At 40.2% G+C, this 23,659-nt stretch overlaps 1 protein-coding gene across 1 annotated transcript; it reads right to left on the reverse strand.

Annotated features, from left to right (window-relative positions):
• Positions 1–3,418: 3,418 nt before the first annotated feature.
• PUS7 (pseudouridine synthase 7) lies at positions 3,419–21,757 on the reverse strand. Its single transcript, XM_063308014.1, has 15 exons — positions 21,358–21,757; positions 20,636–20,720; positions 20,414–20,515; positions 19,085–19,229; positions 14,748–14,859; positions 13,761–13,838; positions 12,977–13,105; positions 11,946–12,071; positions 10,240–10,301; positions 9,957–10,117; positions 8,662–8,788; positions 6,801–6,902; positions 6,219–6,348; positions 4,291–4,382; positions 3,419–4,194 (listed from the first exon to the last, which is right to left on the reverse strand). The coding sequence occupies exons 1-15, from the start codon at positions 21,726–21,728 to the stop codon at positions 4,058–4,060; spliced, it is 1,959 nt and encodes a 652-aa protein (XP_063164084.1). The 5' UTR covers positions 21,729–21,757; the 3' UTR covers positions 3,419–4,057.
• Between the last annotated feature and the right edge of the window lie 1,902 nt (positions 21,758–23,659).

Below are 23,659 nucleotides of genomic sequence, written 5' to 3' on the forward strand. Positions count from 1 at the left end.
AAACACCTCGCATTCAAGGTAACCAATGAATGGTAGCCTTAAAACAAGATGCCCTGAACACAGATGAGGCAACATACAGTATATGAAATTCAACTTTCAAAAGTACCAGCAGTGTATATGGAATTATCTCAAGGTGGAGATTTACAGTTACTTTCTAACAGCTAGAAAATAATACAGAAAAACACTAGAAGGAAAAAAGATCACTTGCCTCAGTAGACATCGACGATGCAGCACTTTTAATCCCTGATTGTGCCATTTCCAATTCAGCAAACAACGAAAAGAGGATGTTCTGCAGCAAACGATTTTGTTTTGGATGAATTAAAAAAAAACAGCTTAGTAATATTACTAAACTGTCAAATATCAAATGTTATATACAACAGACTGTTTTGGAATAATCAGAACATTGATACAGAATTTAGAGGAAGCTTCTATTTAGATTTGACCACTTATACCAAGATGCATGGAAGCAAATGCCTGTGTTTATATCTCTGCTTATTTTTATTCAGTCTGTTAGGACTTTATTGCTAGCTTCACTTGGTAAAGATGAGCAGGGAATGGATAGGATTAACTGAAGCAAAGGTATATAACCATCAGAACACATAATGGCACCTTGGAACTATTGCCTGGCTCCTCTCAGTGTCTTCCCAATATTTTATTTTGTATTGTTTGTATTGCCCAAATCAGCCATGGAGAACAACTCTTAGCCACATAGCAGGTGAAGTCTCTAATCCATATGTTCTTGGTTCTTTTATCCTCTCATCCATTCTTTTTTTCTTGGGCTTTCAAACTGCACATAATTCTTCCACTTGTCTAAAGAGTCATGTTCCTGAATGGTAAGTCTTTGCTTTAATCTAGAAATAATGATAATTATCCATAAATATTAAGTTCTTAGATATTATTCAATGTGAAACTGTTCTGCTTAGGCAAAAATGTGTATCATAGCACACATTACAACATACAAAAATAACCACTCAATACACTCAAGGCACATTCAATAAATACACTCAAGGCACAACTAAAAATACACTCAAGGCACAGTTCAACTACATGAATTACAAGTGAAAGCACAATCTCTGATAAATTACAAGGACTGGATAATGGCATTTCATCAGTAGTTTCATGTACCAAGGAGGTACAGAGAACACTAAATTTCAAGAATGGGAAATGCTGCAATTATTTATTAATGTGCTTATAGTAGCAATATTAAAATCCACACCATTTTCTCTACCACATTTAGAATGTTTCATGGGCAATTTATTAAGCTAAAAATGTACAATCTTGGCTTCTGGGGCCAGCTAGGGCTTCCAGAACAGCATTATTCGACTTGGCCTTTTTCAGATAGATTATCGAAACTTGTGTTTACCCGAGAGACAGATCAGATTGGCAGTAACCTCCACGATCTCTGGAATAATAAACATGAGTGCCATTTAAATTTAAAACAGGCTGTTTTGAAAACCTTAGCTCTGTTGGTCTGACCTGCTGAACAGAGCTTATTCAATGAGCCTGATTCTGGGTTATTTTAGGCAGACTGACTCCTAAACTAACCACCCAGGCTGGGTTCTGACAACACAAGTGGAAATAACGGACAGCCCTCGCCACCCCATTAAGGAGCCCTTAGGCGCAGAGGGCTGAGCGCCCTTGGAAACAAAGTGCTGGGTGGAGGGATCCAGACGTCCAAAGAAGGCAGCAAGGAAGACCGAGGAACTCGCCCAGGAAGAAGGGAAGGGAAAAACAACGCAGAGGGAGGCGTCGTGGGAATGCCCACCCGAGCAAGAGAACCCGAATGCGACCACGCACCTCTTCCTCCGCGCGCCGGCTCGAGCCACGCCCCTCCCTCCTCCCTCCTCCACCGGAGGACGCGTCAGCACCCAAGTCGCAACGTCCCTCAAAGTGGGGAAAGGGAGGGAACGCCTCTGACGTCATGGAGCGACCCGGCGCAGGGTTTAGACGAAGGCCTTCACTTCCAGTGGGCCGACGCGCACGAGAGTCTCGCACGGGGCGCCCAGCTTCCGGTTTGTGACCGGATGTCTTTCTTCGGGAAGCGTTGGACGGAGAGTGGGGAGTTGGATATAGGGCGTAGCGGGAGACGAAGGAGACTCGGGTTTTAGGAGCCAAGTGAATAAAGCCATTGGGTTTAAACCAGTGTTTTTCAAACTTGGCAACTTTCAGATGTGTGTTCTTCAACTCCCAGAATTTCAATTCTGGGAGTTGAAGTACACACATCTGAAAGTTGCCAAGTTTGAAAAACACTGGTTTAAATTATGCTAAATCTAAGGAAGTGTGCCTTTAACGTATAAGGGCAAAGCAGTTTGCATCAGCATGTCCTGGCCACTAAGATGTTCTCCTTTGTTCGCACGATGCCATCCTGAACTCATAACCCAGCTGTCTTTCAACAACCACCACCCTTCCAGTGCTGAGATGATTTTTTTTTCCTGATTAAGCTGCCACAGAATAATGTTGGGTGAATTTTGATGGGGCTCTCCTCTTTTGGGGGACAGTGTTCATATGCCCAGACTAACTTGAAGAATGTTTCTTTCCCTCCTTCCCCAGGGGAATTCCAATTAAATCTCAGGAAAAGATGCCACGCTGTTTCAAGGAATTGTGGATTGATGCTATGTATGCGCCTCCAAAGCACCTTTTTGTCTTTAAACCTAAAGCACTAATAGCACTAATAAAAGATCCCCAATCTCTGCTGCTAGATGAGAGTGGGAATTTCAATCTTTCATTAAGTAACATGGCATGCACCCCACCTACCCACATCTGAACACAACTGCCCATCCTATCTCAGCAAGCAGTGATTTGATTCTCCAGCCATGCTGAGATGTTTTGCACCTTCCCCATGGCAATAACACTGCATTCCATCTCCTACACTGAAATTGCACTTCTGGCCTTTTCTACTTTGGGGATTGTATTTCGGTGAGATGTTTCAGCAGGTCAAGAAGTGGGATGGTGATGATTTTTTTACAACTGACTTTAGAATTCTTTAGATAGACATCTTTTTTATGACAACTGTGGGTGCCCCCTGGAGGCAGTGGTCTACCTGGAGGGGGGGTGGTTATCAGCAATGCACAGGGGCTGAATTGTGGCAGCTGATACTTTTACACACACAAGGGCCCTAAAAAGCTGCAAGCACTCCAAGATTTGCCCATGTGTAGGTTAGAGAATAGGTTTGGCAAAGAGAAATCTATCTGGTTCATGTGTTAAAACAAATTCTTAGGTTTTACTATCTGTAGTAAGATATTCAATGAAAATGAGTTTATCAGGCATTTTGCCTAAATCCAGCTTTTCCTAAAAAAAAAAAAATCTATTTGTGATCCAAAAAGTGTAAAGCTGAGCAGTATCTTTCCATTAAAAAATTAATACATACAAAAAAGTTTTTTTGGCAAGTTTTAGAAATAAAACACAGACACACTGAATATCAAATTCCAAATGGGTATTTAATCCTGTTAGGTCAAGATGTAGCTAGTTCATCTATTGCCAGCAACAGACAAACCATAAATGTTTGTTGACATACTACTTCTGTTATTAGGTGTTTGCTTCTTTACAATTTTACACGTTATGAAAAACAGACACAAATGTTTAATAGTATTACAGCTCAAATAAAAGCAGTTGGAAAAGACATGAACATTTTGCCAACAGTAGTTGTGAAAGCAGGCTCTATCAGCATTCTTAAGGCTAAATAAATCTGTTCATTCGATATAAATATGTATTCATCAGTAATGTATTCCATTTAATTTTCCTGAACTGCAGTATTAAGCATATTTGCAATCATTTTTAATCTGAACACATGAAGACCTATGTACTTCCATACTAGAATAAAACATTTTTGAGCATTAAACACTGCTAACAAAGCCAATCGTTTTTTTTTTAATTCTGCCATAGGGAGCGCCATGTTTGTTCAAACTATTTAAAAAACAGAACTACGTTTTTACAATGAATCTGAAATAACATCCTTTAAACTAATACAAAAATACATTTCAATTAGAAATTATGTAGATAAAATGAGTAAATAAGAAACAAATTGCATGTTAAAACCTTATCCAGTCCCTGAAAAGGATTAGCGAACCCAGGTTGTATTTAACTGCGACTGACTTTTTATGCTGGTGTCCAGTTTTAGAAGTTCTCGAATAGCCATGGTAGCATAAGCAGATGGTGGCAGGGAGAACTCCATCTTCAGAGCCTTATATTTGCCTTCTGACATTAGCAAATCAAACATTAAAGATTAGTACAGTTCTAAAAATCTTCCTGCCCCCAAATAGGATTCCACGTTGGACTGATTTAAATACTTACCTCTTGCAAGGGCTGCAGGTAATTTTCCTTCCAGTTTATCCAAGTCAGTAGCAAATAACGGAATTTTTGGGTCATCATATTCAATCAGTTCCCTTTTATAAAAACACAAACTGAGATTTTAAAATGAGCAATGAGGAAAAGCTTGCATTTAAGTTACAACTTGAATGCTGTACAAGATTTCACCATTCCATCATACAGTAACAGGACAGTTATTAGAACGGTTCCACAAATTTGATTTCTGAGTATTTTTGCTCCAAAACATTTAGCAAGTAAGCAGGGAGAATCAACAGGAGCTGACTTGGGGAGTTCAGTGGGAAAATTTAAAGACAAATCCCCAACAAATGTTCTCTCTAACTCAAGTGTTTGTACATGCCCAACTTAAGAAATAAAATCCTCAGAGCACTAGTGATGCCCCAAGAAGAAAAGTGAAGGTGAATGGAGCCTGGATATCTGTGACCTGCAATGCTTGTGGCATGTTCGTCTTTCTGCTTGACTGTCTTCCTGCTTGACAACAATCTGACAAATTGCAGCACAAGCAGGCTTGCAGAAGTGCTTGAAGAAAATGTCAGATGGGTGAAGTGTGGCCACACTTCTGCTGATAAAAAAGAATAAGGATTTGTCCATTCAAAGAAAGAAGGTTCTACCACAGAAAGGAACAGTGGAAATAAACTTCCGAAGCAAGAGAGACAAACAGAGGAACAAACACGGTGGATAGGAATCAAATCCAGAAGTAAGAGACGCAGAAGTTATTTTCTACCACCGGAATGGCAGAATTTGGAAACATTTTCCAGCCTTTTGCAAATGAAACAGGTTCCGAGCATTCGGGGAAGGAAAAGGAGACACTACAGAATGGGTAACAGGACAGTGGATCTTTAAAAGATAGAAAGCACGCAACTATTCCTTATGATAGAAGAAGAGGAGAGTTACTGTAACAAAATGAAAGAAATGTGCCGCTGACCAAACCCATCACTTCATGGATCAAGGACATGACAGAACAACTTCCAAGATTTATCCACTGAAATTATCCCTTCCCATTGATACAAGTGGGAACAAATGATACTGCAAAGAGCTACCAGCTGTATCATCACAGGCTCTGAAAATCTCAAAAGGAAGTTCAAGAAAATCTCAAAAGGAAGTTCAAGATCCTGGGGCTTCCAGGCAGAAGACTGTAAAAGGAAATAGTGCATATCAATGAATGGCGTGTACACATATGGTGTTGATGGGGGACTTGGAACCATGGTTTATCTAGATCAGCATGCTGGCTGGGGAATTCTGGGAGTTGAAGTCCACACATCTTAAAGTTGCCAAGCTTGAAAAATGCTGATCTAGAAAATGGTCTGATTGTATGAGATGGATTTGCCTCACACTTATGAGTTTGGCCAAGGCACGGCAAACTTAATGAGGAAAACTTTAAACTGCATCTTGTGGGAAACAAAAATTAAGAAAGAATCTCCAGTACAGATGAGTACACTGAAGAAGGAAGGAGTGCTGATGAAATGGAGTCTCCTAAGCCACTAAAAAAAAACAAGAAAAGAAAAAACAGAAAGGAGCTTGGCTGATAAAATTCATGGTGTCAATTCTCTACCTCAGTGTTTCTCAACCTTGGCAGCTTTAAGATGGGTGGACTTCAACTCTCAGAATTCCCCAGCCAGAGACCTGGTGGGAAAACATCCAGTGACAAGTCTGATAAAGGAGGAAGTCTATGGGAGTGAGAGGAGGTAGGTGCCTCTGTGGAAGTGGCCTGCATAAGGAAGGCCAGAAAAGGAAGGCCTGAGCCTGTCCGAGGGAACACACCCCAAGACCGCAATATTTATTGATAAGTCCGGATAGTTGGCAGAACCCGACAACCTTGCTACAAGGACATCCATGAAGTCTTAGGAGCCAAGCCTGAATCAATTGAGACTTTACTATGTTTTTTGTTTACTTACCAGCTCACATTCTGAGGTCGGATAATAATCTTTCTGTATGCTCCAGATAATGAATAGTCTCGAATTTTGTGCTTCATGTTACTGATATCCAGATTGTCTGTAGCTAGCATTTCCTTGTAGCTTTCCCCAACTGTCAAAAAAGGGACATATGCTGAACTATAACATGGACATTAGTGTAACCAGTTCTAAAAAAATTATCTCCACACTCATGCTGAAACATCTCCCCTCTAACACAGCAATACAATACTTCTATAGCGCAACTGAGTTGTTGTTTTTTTTGCTAGGGTATAGCATGGTAATGATATTTGAGACACTGAATTTATATGCTTTCCCCTTCTGGCAGATTCCACCTTAATAATATCTAGATTAAACGAACAATCCAGTGAATTAATCCAGCTTTAGTGTCAAGTAGTTGTAAGATTTCAAACTCCATCAAAGCTTTTCCATGAATGAGAAAGTTAATATAAATATACATACTAGTGAAAGTTATGAATGCCAAACTTGATTTGTCAACCAAAATCCTCTATTTTCTCCCTTTGTGTTGTTATCTAATTCGGGTATATTTTCAAACAAAGCTCTTACTTTTATGTTTTGGATAAATAACATCAAAACCAGGCAGTGGCATCACAACATCATGGATGGTGTAACTGTCAACATCTACCTCTTCAATATGAACAGCTGTACCTTAAGGCAAAAAGAGATGTTTTCTCATAGTACATTGTTTTTTCCAATCCTCTCAACCATTTCCCTTTTAAAAAACCTCCTTCAAAAACAGATCAGAACAGAAGTCCTTCAAGAGACCCCAAAGTAAACAAGGAAAACTGAATGCAATCTGAATTAAGAACTGGGCAGACTGGATAGCACAGACCAAGAGAGCCGGGAAAGCCTACTGGCAGAAGCTTCTGCCCTCATTCTGGTTATATGTTTACATAATTCCAATGTATAGATTCAGGTTGCAGTGTATTCACTTTACAGGATCTGAACCAGATCAACTGGTGCTGGCGCTGTTCCTTCCTAACCCTTAGAACAACTCCTTTGCCTTCTGACCTACCTTTGCAGGCACAACCTCACTGGAGGCCTATAAGCAAACCTGACACATTTTAGATGGTCAGTATCACCAGAATAGGGTAGGCTGCAAAACATAGGTCCCTATAAAGCTAGAGGAATATTTCATTGCTACTGCCAAGTAAATAAGAGGGAAAAGAACAAGGTTGACAGAATAGGTTTGACTATCCCAGCACTCATAATATGCAATTGGAGTATTTTTTATTTAAAAAATAATTTATCAAGTCTAATTCAAAATTTGCTGAAAAGGATTTATTAATTGCTATGCAAAGATTGAGAAAAAAATTAAGAGGAAAAAATTACTAATGCAGACCATATAAAAGCTATTGACGATGGATCAGAGGTGAAAAGAGAAAAAGTGGGAAATGGAGGGGAAGTGTATGTAGATATATATGCGAGTAAGCATTAGGGTGGTGGGGATCAATCAAGAGTGGATTAGCTACAGGGGAGTCAAAGCCTTTCATGTAAAAGAGTCCCCCTTTTAGGGGGAGATGGGCAGTGATAGAAATGTGAAGAATAAATAAATAAATAAAATTCCATCTTCTTGTGTTTTCAACAGTGCAAAATTTTGCAACTTTTGCGTCGGTTGATAGACTGATGTCTCACGAGAAGGAACACAATTTCAGACTGAGGCCAGTCCACGTATCTGCTGACAAGGGAAGAAGTACAAGACAGGGGACAACTCAAGAGGTTGTGCACAATGCTCTCAACCTGTGCAGCCGAACAGATGCAAAGGCATCCTTGGAGAGGGATGCCATTGAATGTCGCACCGTTACCGTTGCAGACTGGGTGTCAAATCTTGCCCTACTATTTGGGGCAGGCTAGGTATCATAGAGATGTTTGGGAATGGCGTAAGAAGTGTCAGTGGAAGCAACATCTAGTGATGAGTCAGATACTGTTTGCTGAAAAAGGTACAGCTTTCTTGGGTTCCATCATAAACAGAGCAGAGTAGGGTGAGAGCCCACAGAAAGCCAGATCAGCAGCTATTTGTTTCTTCCAAGAGGAGGTGGTTTTGTCGTCTAGGATAAGGCAAGTTAAGGACTCCCACAGACTTATTTCAGCCCGTACTTCAGCTGGCAGATTCTCATTCTAGCCCACTGTTTCTCAACCTTGACGACTTTAAGATGTGCGGACTTCAACTCCCAGAATTCCCCAGCCACCTTGGGTGGCTGGGGAATTCTGGGAGTTGAAGTCCAGACAGCTTAAAGTTGCCAAGGTTGAGAAATACTGTTCTAGCCTCTATAAGGGCACGGCCTAATTCTAGCCCATTTCTCTCCAGACTTTCAGAAAGGATAATCTCACTCAGTGCAAGTCTTAATGAGAAACCAGCAAGTTGTGTCCAAATGATCCATGATCTGAAGCACTGTTAATGTTTTACCTCCTTTTAGCACAAGATCTCCTGGAACTGCTCTCAGCCCATATTCTTCTATTCTTTTGCTCACCATGTTATTCCATACATAACTCTGGTAACTATGAATATACATCAAACGATAATTTCTTGTTATCTGTAACAGAAGAATATCATTACCATTATTTGCTGCCTAGGTACACTTCGCTTTATTTACTGATCTATTAAATTTTTATCCTGTATCAAACAGCGTACATATAATCAAATATAGCAATACAGCAAGAATATATAAAACAAAAGGAATATGAACCAGACAAACACATCTGTGGTAACAATCAATAACAGCATATTTCCTGACTGAAACACCAGTCTGAATATCAGCATCCTTCCCTGCAGAACAACAACAACAAAAAAAGGCTACTGGACCTTTTTTTGGTTAATTAGATTTTACATTTAGTTACAGTAAAACCCATGTTTTGAGAAAACACCATAATATTTACTAAATATTTAAGGGTCTATTATTAATATACCAATTATTAATACGTGTATCTCTTTTGTAGACTATATCCTGCTTCTCAATGTAATTCTTCAAAGTGGCTGACAACAGCAATACAACATAATGAATTTTAAAAATGCATGTATGGCAATAGAGGTCCAGTGTGAGAAATTGTGGGGAGTCTGGGAAAAGAAGGAAGCAGCAGACCTAAACATTCAAGAGAGAGCAGGCAAGTCAACTGACAGCTTAGCCCAGGTGAAAAGAAATCTAGGAAGAAGTGTTTCCAGCTGTGCAAAATGAATCCATCTGAATTAGCTTGCTATAAGTAAGGCTGGGAAATTCCCATTTTTCAAGATTCTGTTTTTACTAAAATCTGTGTCCTTCTTGGTTTTGCCCAGTTGCACAGACATTGATGGACAGCCAGGAAATGACCCTGAAGACTGCCAAACCAGATTAACCACCTGCAAATATCTGTCCCAATCTCTTGCCTGTTCCTCCCCAGAAGGCAGCTGAGGCAATCCAGCTTCATTATGAGGGAAGAGAAAAGGTACAGGACTGTTGTCAGGTCTCCCTTTTTGCCGGCCTGCAGGCCTTCCCAAAACCATCAGAACTTGAGTCATAGAATATAATGTCAAAATTGCGTATTAATACCCTAAACGTGCATCTTAGAAACCCAAGATGTCCTAGTATTCAGTCTGAGTGTTTAAAAAGTCACTTAATTTCTGAGTAAATATGTATTTTTGCCCATAGTTGGTATTTCTCAGCATGCCCAGAGAGAGTCTTCAAACACCACCCTAACACTGGCCTGGGTGTTAAAAAAAGGACTTACCATGTTAAAGGCAGACACTATATTTTTCAGTCCATATTTCGAAAGCCCCCAGAGCAACTGGCCTTCCACACATCTTTTGTCAAGCAGTATTTTAAAGGCGGCAGCAGGGTCTTTCGTTCTTGCCCACTCTTCTCGGCATTTTACTAAGGAACCCCTTTCAACTATAACAAATGTTTACAGAAAAAGGCAAGAATTTTTATTGACAAATGACATCACAACTAGTTTTTAAAATGGATAATCGTAGTTACTCCTACTTCAAATCATATTCCAATGAAATACTTGCCTCCAGGGCGTGGTCTCAGTATTAAGTCCATGGCTTCGTTCCAATTGCTCTGTAGAATAGCTCTAAAAATTCAAACACGTACTTCAGATTGTGGAGTCGAAAGAAAATACGCCAAGGCAAATTATGCTATCGCTAAAACCACCAAACAGAAGAGGCCTAGTCTGTGATTCTTACTTCTTAAATTTCCTCTGGGTACGTTGTCATGAAACCCTGAACTACAAATCAGTGAACAACCTAGGGTAAGGCACACATGCAGACCAAGAATTAATTTAAGTATATTGTGTAAGCCCAGAAAATTTGGTTAATGTATTAAGCCACAATTCAATTCATTGTAGCTTAGCATTTCATGCAATCACAGCTCACGGAATCCACAGGACTCCGTTTGTACAAACATGATGATTGCATTGTAAGATAGTCCCATCCCCAAAGAAGAGGATGCAAGAACCATGGTTGGGTTCTGGGAGGCCAGTGTGTTTTTCATAACATTTCTGGATCAGGAGAATTTACAAGGCAATCCCATGTAGGTTTATGGAGAAAGCTACCTGATTGCTCAATAAGATTTACTTCTAGCTAAGTGAATGTGGAATTGCAGTCTAAGAATTCACTGCCATATGCAAAGCTTTAAGCAGCCATGGTTAATGAAGAAGAGCAGTTTACCAAAATCATAAATGATTATGAATCATAAAGCAGGAATGGGGAACTGGCAGCGCCCACACCAGATTCAGCTTAGGATTCCTGTAAGCCGTTATTTTTCAACCTTGGCAACTTTAAGATGTGTGGACCAACTCTGAGAATTCCCCCGCCCGCTTTGAAGAATTCTGGGAGTTGAAGTCCACACATCTTAAAGTTGCCAAGGTTGAGAAACCCTGCCTTAGGAAAAATTGCTATTGACACCCCTGGCTATGTTTGAGTGAACTTTTTTTTTGCCCTTAATGGCTCATGCAGCCCCATTCTGTGGAACCCAGTTTGAAAAACCTGATGTAAATAATGCACAAGGAATAAGCCACAGGGAAGCTGATTCCAGCTGAACTTCAGAAAAAACTTCCTAACCCTGAGAGAAGTTTAACAGTGAAATTGATTACCGAATGAAGTGGAGAGCTCCTTTTCACTCAGCTTATTAAGCAGTGACAGGAAAACTGTTATCTGATACACTTTAATTTTGATTCTAAAGCAGGGAATTGTACTAGATGCCCTAAACTTTGTGGTTGTATAATAGAATATTATTATGGTTCTATGATTATCCTATTGATAGAATATCTGGTCCTCCCTATACAACTTCTTCTATAATCACAGATTATAGATTACTATTGCTGACGGCAAAGAAAGAAAGATCTCATAACTGAAGCTGTATCTGCCAGCTTCAAAATTCTTATTTCACTGGGCTCCCATGTGCTTCAGCAGAGGGTGTAGGGAATAGCCGTGAAGGACAGAAGGAAAAGCCACTACCAACAGTCAGATAAGCAGGGTCAGATAAGAGGGACTTGAGCTGGGGCCAAGAAAGTAACTTGAGAAAACCTCTCAGACAAGCCCCTCCCTAGTTCACACGAAGATAAAAGCGAGGGAGGGGGAAGCACCTTCAGACTTGCAATATTCTGTTACTATAGCCGTTACAATAAAAGTAGTCCTGACCTATATAGCGTTGGTTTCTTAGTCTGGTCTACCTTATAGGGCTGACAGGTTTATATGTACAAACAAAAGCAGCTTACCTTCCCACTTGAAATGTAGGAACAGCTGTAGTTCCAAACCTCTGCATTCCATAATAATTAATAAATCCAATTTCCTTAAGGGACTGCATGGCTTGCTGAACTTCATCATCAGTCCCTGTTATATTTCTAATAAAAGTAAAAATAATATGTGGGGAAAAGGGACTGAAATAGCTTAAGATAAATATCATTAATTTTGTCTGATTACTTAGAATAAAGGGACGCGGTGGCGCTGCGGGTTAAACCGCTGAGCTGCCGATCGGAAGGTCGGCGGTTCGAAACCGCGCGGCGGGGTGAGCTCCCGTTGCTAGTCCCAGCTCCTGCTCACCTAGCAGTTCGAAAACATGCAAATGTGAGTAGATCAATAGGTACCGCTTCGGCGGGAAGGTAACGGCGTTCTGTGAGTCATGCTGGCCACATGACCCGGAAGTGTCTATGACAACGCCGGCTCCAAGGCTTAGAAACGGAGATGAGCACCGCCCCCTAGAGTCGGACACGACTGGACTTTACGTCGAGGGAAACCTTTACCTTTACCTTTACTACTTAGAATAAGCCGGAGTTAACCCTAAGCTTAATGATGCCAGTGGACACCAATATTGCTGACCCTTAAAACACAAGGTGGGTTTATTAAAAATAATGCAAAGTGTTTTAAAAATAGAGAGTAGCATCCAAGGTATCTTAGCCAGTCGCTTTTAGTTCCACTAAACCAAGTGGATCTTAAGTTTAACCAATTACTCTGGATCCACATCAAACATAAACATGTATCTATATCTGGGATAGATGTAACATAAGGGGCAACTGAAAATCTTGATGGTGCTACAAGGCTAATTCTCTTTAATTTTACTTATGCTCCAGAGAAAGAAATGAACATGTATTCTGTTGTATCACTGGAAGTCCTTTTTTTAGGGCCCTTTCTCATGTAAATGCATTTCTTATCTCTGCAGTAGAAAGCCATTTCAAGCCTAGTTAATGAGATTTATTCCACCTTTCACAGCTCCGAGATTTCTAATAAACAAAGAAATACCGCATTTTACCTGAGACCCACTGTGAAATGATTTCCTTGCAATTCTCCCAACTTCAGTGGGTGATTCTTATAACTAAAGTTTCCAAGCTTGCAGTTCATTAAGCATTTATTTAAATGAGCTAATCTTTGTGCTGTGATTCTATAAAAAGCAGAGAAAAAAGAGTTTTACAGGTGAAACCATTACTTTAAATATTCTGTTTCTCTTTTATTAAACCAAGGCTTGGCAAGCTAAGATTTAATGAAAACAAAATCATGTCTTTCCAACTCCTCCTGCAGATGTACCGGTGGAAGGGCAGGAACTGAAGAGTTGTAACTCCTAGAAAACTCAGTTTTCAAGATGATAACTTGACTTTCAGTATAGCCACTGAACACACACACTGCTTATTTTTCACTCAATTCAGTTTAATAAAACTAAAACTGAACAAAGGGAGCTCTCTATTCATTTTTGAATATTGTACATGTTGTATAGGCCTGTGTACAGATAGTTAAAATGACAAAACTGTTCAGTTTCAGTAGCATTGCATTCATTCTTGACATTTTCTGAAACGCACTTTTAGAAATGGAAAACTCTCCACTTCTTCATCTCACTTCTGCATTTGCTGCCTCAATACAGCATGCCAAGAATAGGGACTTTATCAAGTCATCATGAAATAGAGACACTCTGCGGGGTGAGGTGAGGGATGGCCAAATAAATATTATAATCAAATCTGCACCCAATTTGCAGCATTGGATCCCACTGTAGAAAAATCAGTATTTGAACCAGATCATTTAAACATTATCCTTTTTTTACTTACTTAAGAACAGCTATCTTTTGAACTGTAATAGCCCTTTTGTCTTTGGTTCCCATGTAAGAAAATATGGTTGGCTTAACTCTTTAAGAAACAAGAAAGAAAAAGTTTAGGCAGAGTAAAACAATTATGGGGAAAGATCTTAAAAGTATTACTTCATGTTGTATGAAAGGTGAAAGGTCCCCTGTGCAAGCACCGAGTCATGTCTGACCCCCTTTGAAGGGACGCTGCTTTCGCAATGTTTTCTTGGCAGACTATAGCGGGGTGGTTTGCCATTTGCCTTCCCCAGTCGTCACCTTCCCCAGCAAGCTGGGTACTCATTCATGTTATATACACTGCATTTTATTTAAGCCCAATTATACTCTAAAGCAGTGTTCCTCAATCTTGGCTACTTTAAGATGTGTGGACTTAACTGGCTGGGGAATTCTGGGAGTTGAAGTCCATGCATCTTCAAGTTGCCAAAGTTGAGAAACACTGGTCTTGTTCATCCTCTCCAGATCGAATGCTCCATTCCTGGTGTGCAGTATTCAGATCTGAGGTGGCCCAGGATGTTCAGATCAGGCACAGGAACACTTGCTACACTGGCAGGCAGCCCCTTCAAGGGGACCACCTTTTCTGGGGCTAACACAGTATCTGTGAAGCTCAGGCAAATATTCTTTTCTCCTCCAGAGGCATTAAGAGGCAATCACTGCCCCATCTTCACCTCCATAATGCCTCCTGAACCCTCTTGAGCTCCAAATACTGCACACTTTTACCACCACCACCCCAAGTACAATGGGGCATCTCAATCTCTCAATCCATTACGTCCCAAAGTAATAAACACCAGTATGTAGCTCCCACATCATTTTAGAAACTTAAAGGGCAGTCATTCTCCCCTCAACATCCTGCAATGCTGCTTGAGCAAATTCTTCTAAAGGAGGGCATTTCTACCACCTGCTACAAACAAGTATCTCAAACCGATTCTTCCCTTCTCTTGCTCAAAATACTACCCACCTTAAATATTTTGACAGCACATTGATGGCATCCATGGTATCCTTGTTTTCTTTATATAATACAAAGTGGCAGTAATTTCCCCTAGACTTTGGCCAGGAATGCTTCCTTGGATCTTTTACAAATAAAATGTGAAAGACACAAAGTGTTAATGCATGAAAAATGCCATTCTTTTCTGACAACTGTCCTTTGCAAATCCTGGTTGTGACTCTGGTCAGTATATTCTGCATCCTGAAGAAGGGTGGGGGTGAAGGTTCCAGGGTCCCATTTTCATCACAGAAAAACAGGTATTTGTCAGCCATTATTTGCTTTTACATGGCATGTATTATTTGTATATGAGCTGCACCACAATAAAACATACTAGTCTAATGAACCAGTTGTGGGCAAAGGATACCATCACCACTTGTCCAACCTGGTGATGCTGGAATATTGGGAATTATAGTTCCAACCGTTTTGGAGGACACCTCATTGTACTGTAGAAGACTGAGACAGACAATTGTAGCATGTTCAAAAGCAATGATGTAAAGACCAAAATAATCACCATCAGTACAATAATTCTGGACACCCTTAAAGCAATTTTTCAAATTATTAATGCAATGGCTAGCCATTATACCAGCTACTATACTCTGTCCCAGTGTGATGCAACACACTTCAGCGCGTTGGGATTGGATGCAAGAAAATCAGATTCAAGTCATGTTAATTATGCGATTCATCATGTAGCTTTCAGCAAATGGCCTAATGTGCCAAACCATTATTTGATACTGCCTGTGAGCTAACAATTACTTCTCACTTTACTGACTTGAAATAAAGTATCTCAAAATAGGGGCCAAACTATATGTTAAGAAATGGCTACAGATTCGCACCAGATGATGGCAGATGTTCTACTTAAACATCATTCATTTTTTTCCCTATAATTTAGTTATTACTTAAAGCATATTGAAAGATCAGGCATCAATGTTGTGAAACTACTGTTTGAATGTGAACATTGTTTGCAATGTTGATTTTAATGTCAACTTTCTCCCTTTTTGTCTTCTGTTCTTCCAAGTATTCAGATACCGAAAACAAAGTTGTAATTATAAAGAATTTACCACTATATTCTGCAAAAGAGAGAGTGAAAGTCCTCGGTATTTAACTCTCAGTTATTTTGGTTTAGCTACTCTGTGAAAGGTAGAAAGCTCAAAATTCTTATTATCAAAGAATTACATATATTAAGCACAGGGATGGTATTTATTACATGCAAATCTTAGTTCTAATTTAATTCCCAAACTGCAGCTGTTTACTTAGATTTGTTTAACTAAGACACATGTACTTAGGTGTAAATTAACATTTACACCTAAGTACATGTGTAAGTACATAATGAAAGGTTTGCTTCTGAATGAAAGTGGGCAGTACTGGGCAGTACATAGATTTATTTTTGTGATTTATTTCTTCAAATCCTTCACTATTTAACTTCTCTGAATTATCATCAATTTGATTGGCATTTCATTTTCTGCTTAGATGAAATGCCAACATCTCTTACCTGTTGATGTTCTGACCTCTGTTCACACACATAGGATAAAGAGCATAAGAGAGCAATGTTTTATTTTACTTCTGTTTAGGTATTGAAGTGTTTCAGATGGAAACATGCAAGTTTATGGTCTGTATGCTGTAGATGACTGGAGCATTCAACAGTTAATATGGTGACTGACAGCTGTTTGGACAGCTACACAATGGAATGTGCAGGGGCACAGTGAAGAAATGGAAAATTTCTGCTAAACACGCAACGAAGTACACTGAAGGCATTAAACAAGATCAAGTATTCCATGTGCTTAGAACAGAATTTCAGTTCAAAACTGAGAGCGCCTAATTAATCAAACTATTGGATCATATTTATTTCAATTGACACATACAGAAAAATGTATGAGTGTCTGAAGCACCTTACGTTTTATAGCATCATGTTCCCAAAGCCAACACATGCATTTTTCTCCAACAGCTGAGCCACAGAAGATGGAGAGCATGATTTGATGATTTAGTTTCCACCTGTAACCATGCATGCTCCATGCAAATGCATGCAAACACATCTTTATATACTCTGTGAAATATACAATTACCTTTGCCACAACATAGTAAAGGTAAAGGTTTCCCTTGACATTAAGTCCAGTCGTGTCCGACTCTAGGGGGTGGTGCTCATCTCCGTTTCAAAGCTGAAGAGCCGGCGTTTGTCCGTAGACACTTCCGTGGTCATGTGGCCAGCATGACTCACGGAACGCCGTTACCTGCCCGCCGAAGCGGTACCTATTAACCGACTCACATTTGCATGTTTTCAAACTGCTAGGTTGGCAGGAGCTGGGACTAGCAACGGGAGCTCACCCCATCACGCGGATTCGAACCGCCGACCTTCTGATCGGCAAGCTCAGCGGTTTAACCTGCAGCGCCACCGCGTCCCTTCTTTGCCACAACATAGTTGGGACTATATTTCGAATCATATTAACCAGTCAAAGGAACTAAGGTTTTATGGAAGGTACAAGATGCTAATTTTTTAAAGCATGGCAAGGAAACTGGATAAGGTATAAAGCGGTACAGGCAGTCCTCACTTAATGACCACAACTGGGACCAGAATTTTGGTCGCTAAGTGATGCAGTCATGATGTGAATCTAACCTGATTTTTACAACCTTTTTTGTGGTGGTCATTAAGCAAATCACCACAGTCATTAAGGGAACCACATGATTGTTAAGCAAATCATGCAGTTTCCCACTGATTCTGCTTGCCAGAAGCCAGCTGGGAAGGTCGAAAATAGTGATCATACGACTGTGGGACGCTGTGACGGTTGTAAATGCAAACTGGTTGCCAAGCGTTCGAATCTCAATCCCATGACTACAGGGACGCTGCAACAGTCATAAGCGCGAGGAACAATCACAAGTCAGTTTTTTCAGCGCCGTCGTAAGTCTAAACTGTCACTAAATGAATGGTCATTAAGCGAGGACTACCTGTATTGTTATAAATTCCAGCACCAATACCATTATGAGCTAGGACGGCTATGTTTTTTTTTTGATAGCCTGTAGTTGTGCCATTGCTGCAGATTAACGTGGCTAAACAGCAGGTGAAGTTTTCTATTGCCTAAGAATAAGTTATTGACTGATTGCTGCAAAGATCAATCTACTGTTAAGAGACATAACAAGCAATCCAGATCCTGCCCAGCTAAAGGAAAAGATTAGAAGTGAGAACTCCCAAAAGGACATGCCTAAGCAAAATCATGGTATCATCTGCTGAGACATCTTTTTCTTTAAAGAATCAGCAATGCTTGCTTGTAAAACATTCTGCTCCCAAAGCAGAGGTTAGCAGTAAATTAAAAGGGCCTTTTATTTCTTGGTGCTTGGTTTACACACTTCATTAAGCTGCCATTAAGCTAACCCTTGCTGTAAATTGTTTCAACTGCCCGCCCAACAAAATATGGACTGCTATTTAAGAACTGATGCTTTAATATGTCTCCCCCCACTTTCCATCCCTTTTTTCCTTTTGTATTATATCTTTTTGATCAGTGATTCTCAACCTCATCAACTTTAAGATATGTGGACTTCAACTCCCAGAATTCCCTAGCCAGCATGCTGGCTGGGGAATTCTGGGAGTTGAAGTCCGCACTTAAAGTGCTGAGGTTGAGAAATACTGTTTTAGATTGCAAGCAGAGGCATCCTCATGGGTAGGCAAATGATGAAGGCAAGTGTTGCACAGTCATGATGCCAGCCTTGCCCCTTGTATATGTGCCTGGTGATGTTGCACGTAGGTACAAAAGTTTGCATCATGACTGTGCAATGCTGTCTTTGTCATTTTAATGAAAGCATCAGCTCCTGTGATTGCTTCCAACTGTAAACTTTTTTTTAATTGATGGTGACAACACTACTCTGCAAGCCCTCTCAGAAGAAAAGCAGGAAAAAAGTGTCTCGCAATTTTAATTTCCTTCCAAGATTTCTCAGTTGTTCAATGCAATTTAAAAGCAACATAATTCAGCTTCATAATTAATCATTAATGGACGCAAGCTTTACATAATTAGTAGGGCTTTGCATGCTTCCAAAGCAATGAAGAAAAAGTCCTTTGGACCTGCTGCAAACCCAGCATCATTCTGCTGTTTGTTAAAGCACCCTATTTTTCAAGCATCTGCAACAAACCTGAAAAAAAAAAAGTTGCAGCTGCTTTTAAGAGTCACCTAACATTAATGAGCAGATGCAATTCTGCTGGGTTGGCATGATATCCAAAGCCCTTTTTCTGACTTCTTTGGAAGTCAGTCCAAATAATTAGATATATCTTCACCTAAGTATGCCACAAACCCACTTTTGTTTTCAATAATGGTGGTAATAAAACTCACTTGCAAGTGATTTTTTCCCAGCTGCATGGTAAGCAACAATGCACTTTTTTCCATCCTGGTTCTCTGTTTTGGTCTCTAATCCTGGAAATAAAGATTTTACAGCCTGGTGTATAATTGTCCTTTTTTCTTTAGTGTCTTCAATTACCTACGCAGCAACACAGTAACAACAACAAAAAAGTAAATACTCTGGTTACCACCATGTGTTTCCCTAAGCTAAGAAGTCATTGCGGCTTATAAACTAAATGGCCAATTGCTAAGCAAATGTGTGCCCAAGGAGGCAAGGTCACAAGGCAACAGATATCCTCTTCCCTAGAATATAGAGTAAATGGCTAGTTTCTATCAGTGCTCAACATACCCCACAGATATGCACTGCTTCCCACAAATATGGACTTGTTTCATGCATCACCCTGTGCCATAGTTGCCTGATCTTATAGTATACAAATCCCACCAAGTACAACTTATTCAATAAACCATGCTAAGCCATGGCTTACTGTAATGCATGCATCCAGTGAGAAGTGAAAAGCATCTTGTGACAAGGTCCCTTCACTTAAAACACATTCCTGGTATTTCGAGAACAGAAAGGTGGCATCTTTTTATTGAAAAAAAAAAAGCAAAACAAAGTTTCCTAATAATTAACTCTTTTTCATGTGCAGCTTTTTCCCTCATCCTGACTTGTTTTTGTTTCGTCCAAATCCTGAAACCTCATGCTGGAGCAAAGGTTCATGGTTCAGAAGCCAAGTAGGTTTTATTATATTTGACTGCAGGAGGCTCACAACTGAATGTTCCTTATTATACAGATCATTCCAAACGCATTAAAAAAAAAAGCTCAGGAGAAAGTCAGATGGAACCTTTCTCTGTGACACATGAGTTTGCGACCTATAAGGAAGCTTAAAAAGAAAAGAGGATGGTTCCATCAGAAAGGTCTCCCTCTCTGCAATCCGAAATCAAAGCTATTTCAGTTCATAATCAGAATTATTTAAAACTGCCCAGCCTCTTCATTATCTTTTTTAAAGCAGAAAATCAGTGCAATTCTTCTGAGAGCAGAGTCATCAGGTGGCCCATACAAACAGTAAGTGCACTACTCTGACTTGTGTTTCAAAGAACAAAATGCCCCTATACAGTTTTCTTCCTAATAAATGCTGCTTACAGGCTTAATACTTAACATACTGTCCAAAACCCACACCTACAAGTCTTGCATCTACTCTACAGCTCACATCTGCCTACACAGGTTGTCAGGAAATTGTATTCTAAACTGTTGGTTGTAAAATTGTTTTACTGTATAGCTTTCACCAGAATTAATCTGAACAAACATGATAGTTTAAAACGTACCTCAATGGAAACACTGCCTTCTTTGTTTTTAAAAAGCTGGAGTTCTTCCAAACGCTGCTTGTCTTCAGGGGACAACACTGTAAAGATCTCTTCAGGAGGATCCTAATATGTATATTAAAACATAGTAAACAAATGACAAACCTGAACGTTTATTAAAAGTTTTAATAATGACTTTAAAGTTTCAATTTATTTCATTACAGGAGCAACGCAAAGAAATTTTACCTCATTATCTACTGGCACAGAGAAGTCATCTAAATGAATGACGTGTCCATCTTTTCCTATTTCATGAACCACAAAATCTGAGTATCTAATACAAGACAAGACAGGTCAAGTCGGTGCAAAAAGTGCCACACGCAGTGTATGTCTGTCAAAAGATTTGTTTAGATTCCAAACATTTGCATTTAGGACTCAGGAAGAGGAGGTGAAGAAGAGGTGTTATGGAGCAGGTGATTCATTATAATGGACAAGTAAATTGCCCAAGATAATGAAGCACAAGGAGAAGTTCGCTCTCGGCTCCAAATGCCAAACCACACATCTTAACTTCAGTGTCAACAAAATAGTTTTATAGCCAGGTCTATCCAACATCAGCTTGGTTTTTCTACCTAGTCTGCTTAACAAATACTAATGGCTAAGCCAAACCTTGTTCATAAAATACAAGTTTTGGGAAGTGAGATTATGAGACTTGGGTTGGGTTCACAAATCAAGCAAATTTGTAATACGATTTTTTTTCAGTTTTGGGTTTCTGTGTTGTGTATTCTTAACGACTACAGTTTATTCAACCATTCTGGTTAGAAAATAGCGGGAACTATGTGTAAAGCTCCATCCTTCCTTAAAAGCAACCTCCGTTGAAATCAACTAAACACACTTCCATGTTTGTAAGAATCAACCCATTAGAAAGTGAAAGCACACAAGGCATTTCATCAGATCCACTCAATCGATATTACCTCTCCTTTAATATTCCTAAAAAGCCCTTGTGAGAACTAGCAAATTTTCTTATGCCAACATCTTGCTCCATCAAGCCGTGCTTCATGAGATCTGCAAACTTCTCTGGGTCACGTTCTCCATCGCTTTCCACCAAGCCATCCTCCACTTCTTGGCCTGTACTTTCTTCATTCAAGATTACTTCTCCTTTGGATTCCTCCAGCGAAGGACTCACAGGCTGCTCCACATCAGCTTCGGCTTCCTGATCAGAATTCTCTCTTTCTATCAGGGCTTCTTCGGAGATCTTCTGCCTCTTGACTTCATCCACATTATCTTTATCATCTTCAGGATGAGCACGCTTCCGGAACAGGTTTTCTATTTCCACTGTTTCCATTGTTGGAGCATAAAGATGGAAGTATAGTCCTGCAGAAGGAAGAGAATTACACTACTTAGTATAAAGGTATTTCCCATGTTTTTGCTTTATTTGGGCCTGCCCCTCAGTTAATATGTAAATTGTCCCCTAAAGCACCATTACTTAAAAAAGGAAAATAATTATTACATGGAGCTACCCAGGCATTACCACCACATTTTTACTTAGTTCCAAAATGAATGTAATGCTTATATTGTATACATATACACACTTACCTATAAGTTAATGTTGCTGAATCAGTGAGACTTACTTCTGAGAAGTCACAGAGAACATTGTGATTTTAAATTACCACAATACATTCCTCCTTCACACAGCAATAGTTGAATAGTGTGGCAGTTCCTGTGTTCCCCCAAGCATTCTAGAAGTGTTTTATGACCAGTTTAGACAAATAGATCACACTTCAGAACCGTATTTGGGCTGTACTCCTCCAACCTACAGACTTTTTCATTGTTTTGGCCACTCCAATCCTCACCATGACTTTCATGCCACCGTACAATTGTCATGACCAGGCTTCTGGCTTATTTATCGAGTAGACCAAGGGTCCCTCCAGATGGCCAGTGTGATAATTCTCTGATCACTGTTCCCTCTCAATCTTTTCCTCACTATGCATGTTTTCCAGCCAAAGCCCCATGCAGGAGAATGCCAAAGCTGCTCCTCAGATCAACAACAGTGACTTGATTTCAAGAGGTAGGGTGGGAATTCTGAAGAGCAAGAATGAGTTGCGAGTATCCAGAGCAGTGTTTCCCAACCTTCGCAACTTTAAGGTGTGTGGACTTCAACTCCCAGATTTTCCCAGCCAGCAAAGCAAAGCAAAGTTAAGCTAAGCTGGCTGGGGAAATCTGGGAGTTCAAGTCCACACACCTTAAAGTTGCGAAGGTTGGGAAACAATGATCCAGAGGAACAGCTGAGCCGAAATTAAACAGCTCAGCTTGGAAAGGCTTCTACAGGGTGTGCAGTTGTCATGGAGACAAAGGCACAGCCCCAATCTGTGGAAGGAACGTTTCCGAGTGTCCACCACCAGGATATGTGGAAGAGACTGCTCTTCCATGAGAATAGGCCTCCCGTACAGGACACCAAATGTGTCAGAGGTTCAACAGACTCCTTATTGACCCTAGTTTTTGCCTGCAGATTGTTCAATTTATTACCCAAAGCGAGAACCATTTTATAGACATCTGATAAGCAGTTCACGTCAACCTTCTTATCTGGCTGATGCATCAGGTTTCGGTTCTGATTCCTTCAACAATCTTTCCAGAGTGCACCATTACTTGATTTTATCTCTTGCTTAGAAAGTATCCTTCCTTCCTTCCTTCTTTTTCTTTCTCTCTCTCTTTTCCTTTCTTTCTCCCCTTCCTTCAACGGGAAGAAACCTTGCCTTCCAGTATAACAAGAGGCCAGCCAGCAAAAGCTAGAGAAGGGAGGGGGGCACTCATGAGACAAAATCCTGCCAACTCACTTTCCGAGAGAGCCAAGGGTTCTGCAACAGCCAGTCTCCTCCTCCTGCCGGCAACAAGGACTCTGAAGACGAACAGAAGGCGTTAATCACAACAGCTTGATCTTAAAAGACCAACCCTAAAACACGTGTAACGAATAGTCTTCCACATTAGAATGTCTTCACCCATACAAACACTTTTAACTTTGGTTCCCTCTCCAGTTTTGATAGGTAGGTATGGCTACATGGGACCGGACTGAGGTTTTAAAGTAAATACAGCATTCTTCTATTAGGCGAATGCGGGGGGGGGGGGGGCGGAAGAATCCAAATACAGATATTTCCAAAGGTAATTAACACCCACCGTGCAAAACCCACTGATCTTCCTCCGTCAGCAGAGAAAGACCCAGCACCACTACGGAATACAGTACGAGAAAGCCCCCCCCCCCCAGCACCCCAACTCAGGAGC

Source organism: Candoia aspera, chromosome 7 (genome assembly GCF_035149785.1).
Source record: "Candoia aspera isolate rCanAsp1 chromosome 7, rCanAsp1.hap2, whole genome shotgun sequence".
Lineage (NCBI taxonomy): Eukaryota > Metazoa > Chordata > Lepidosauria > Squamata > Boidae > Candoia > Candoia aspera.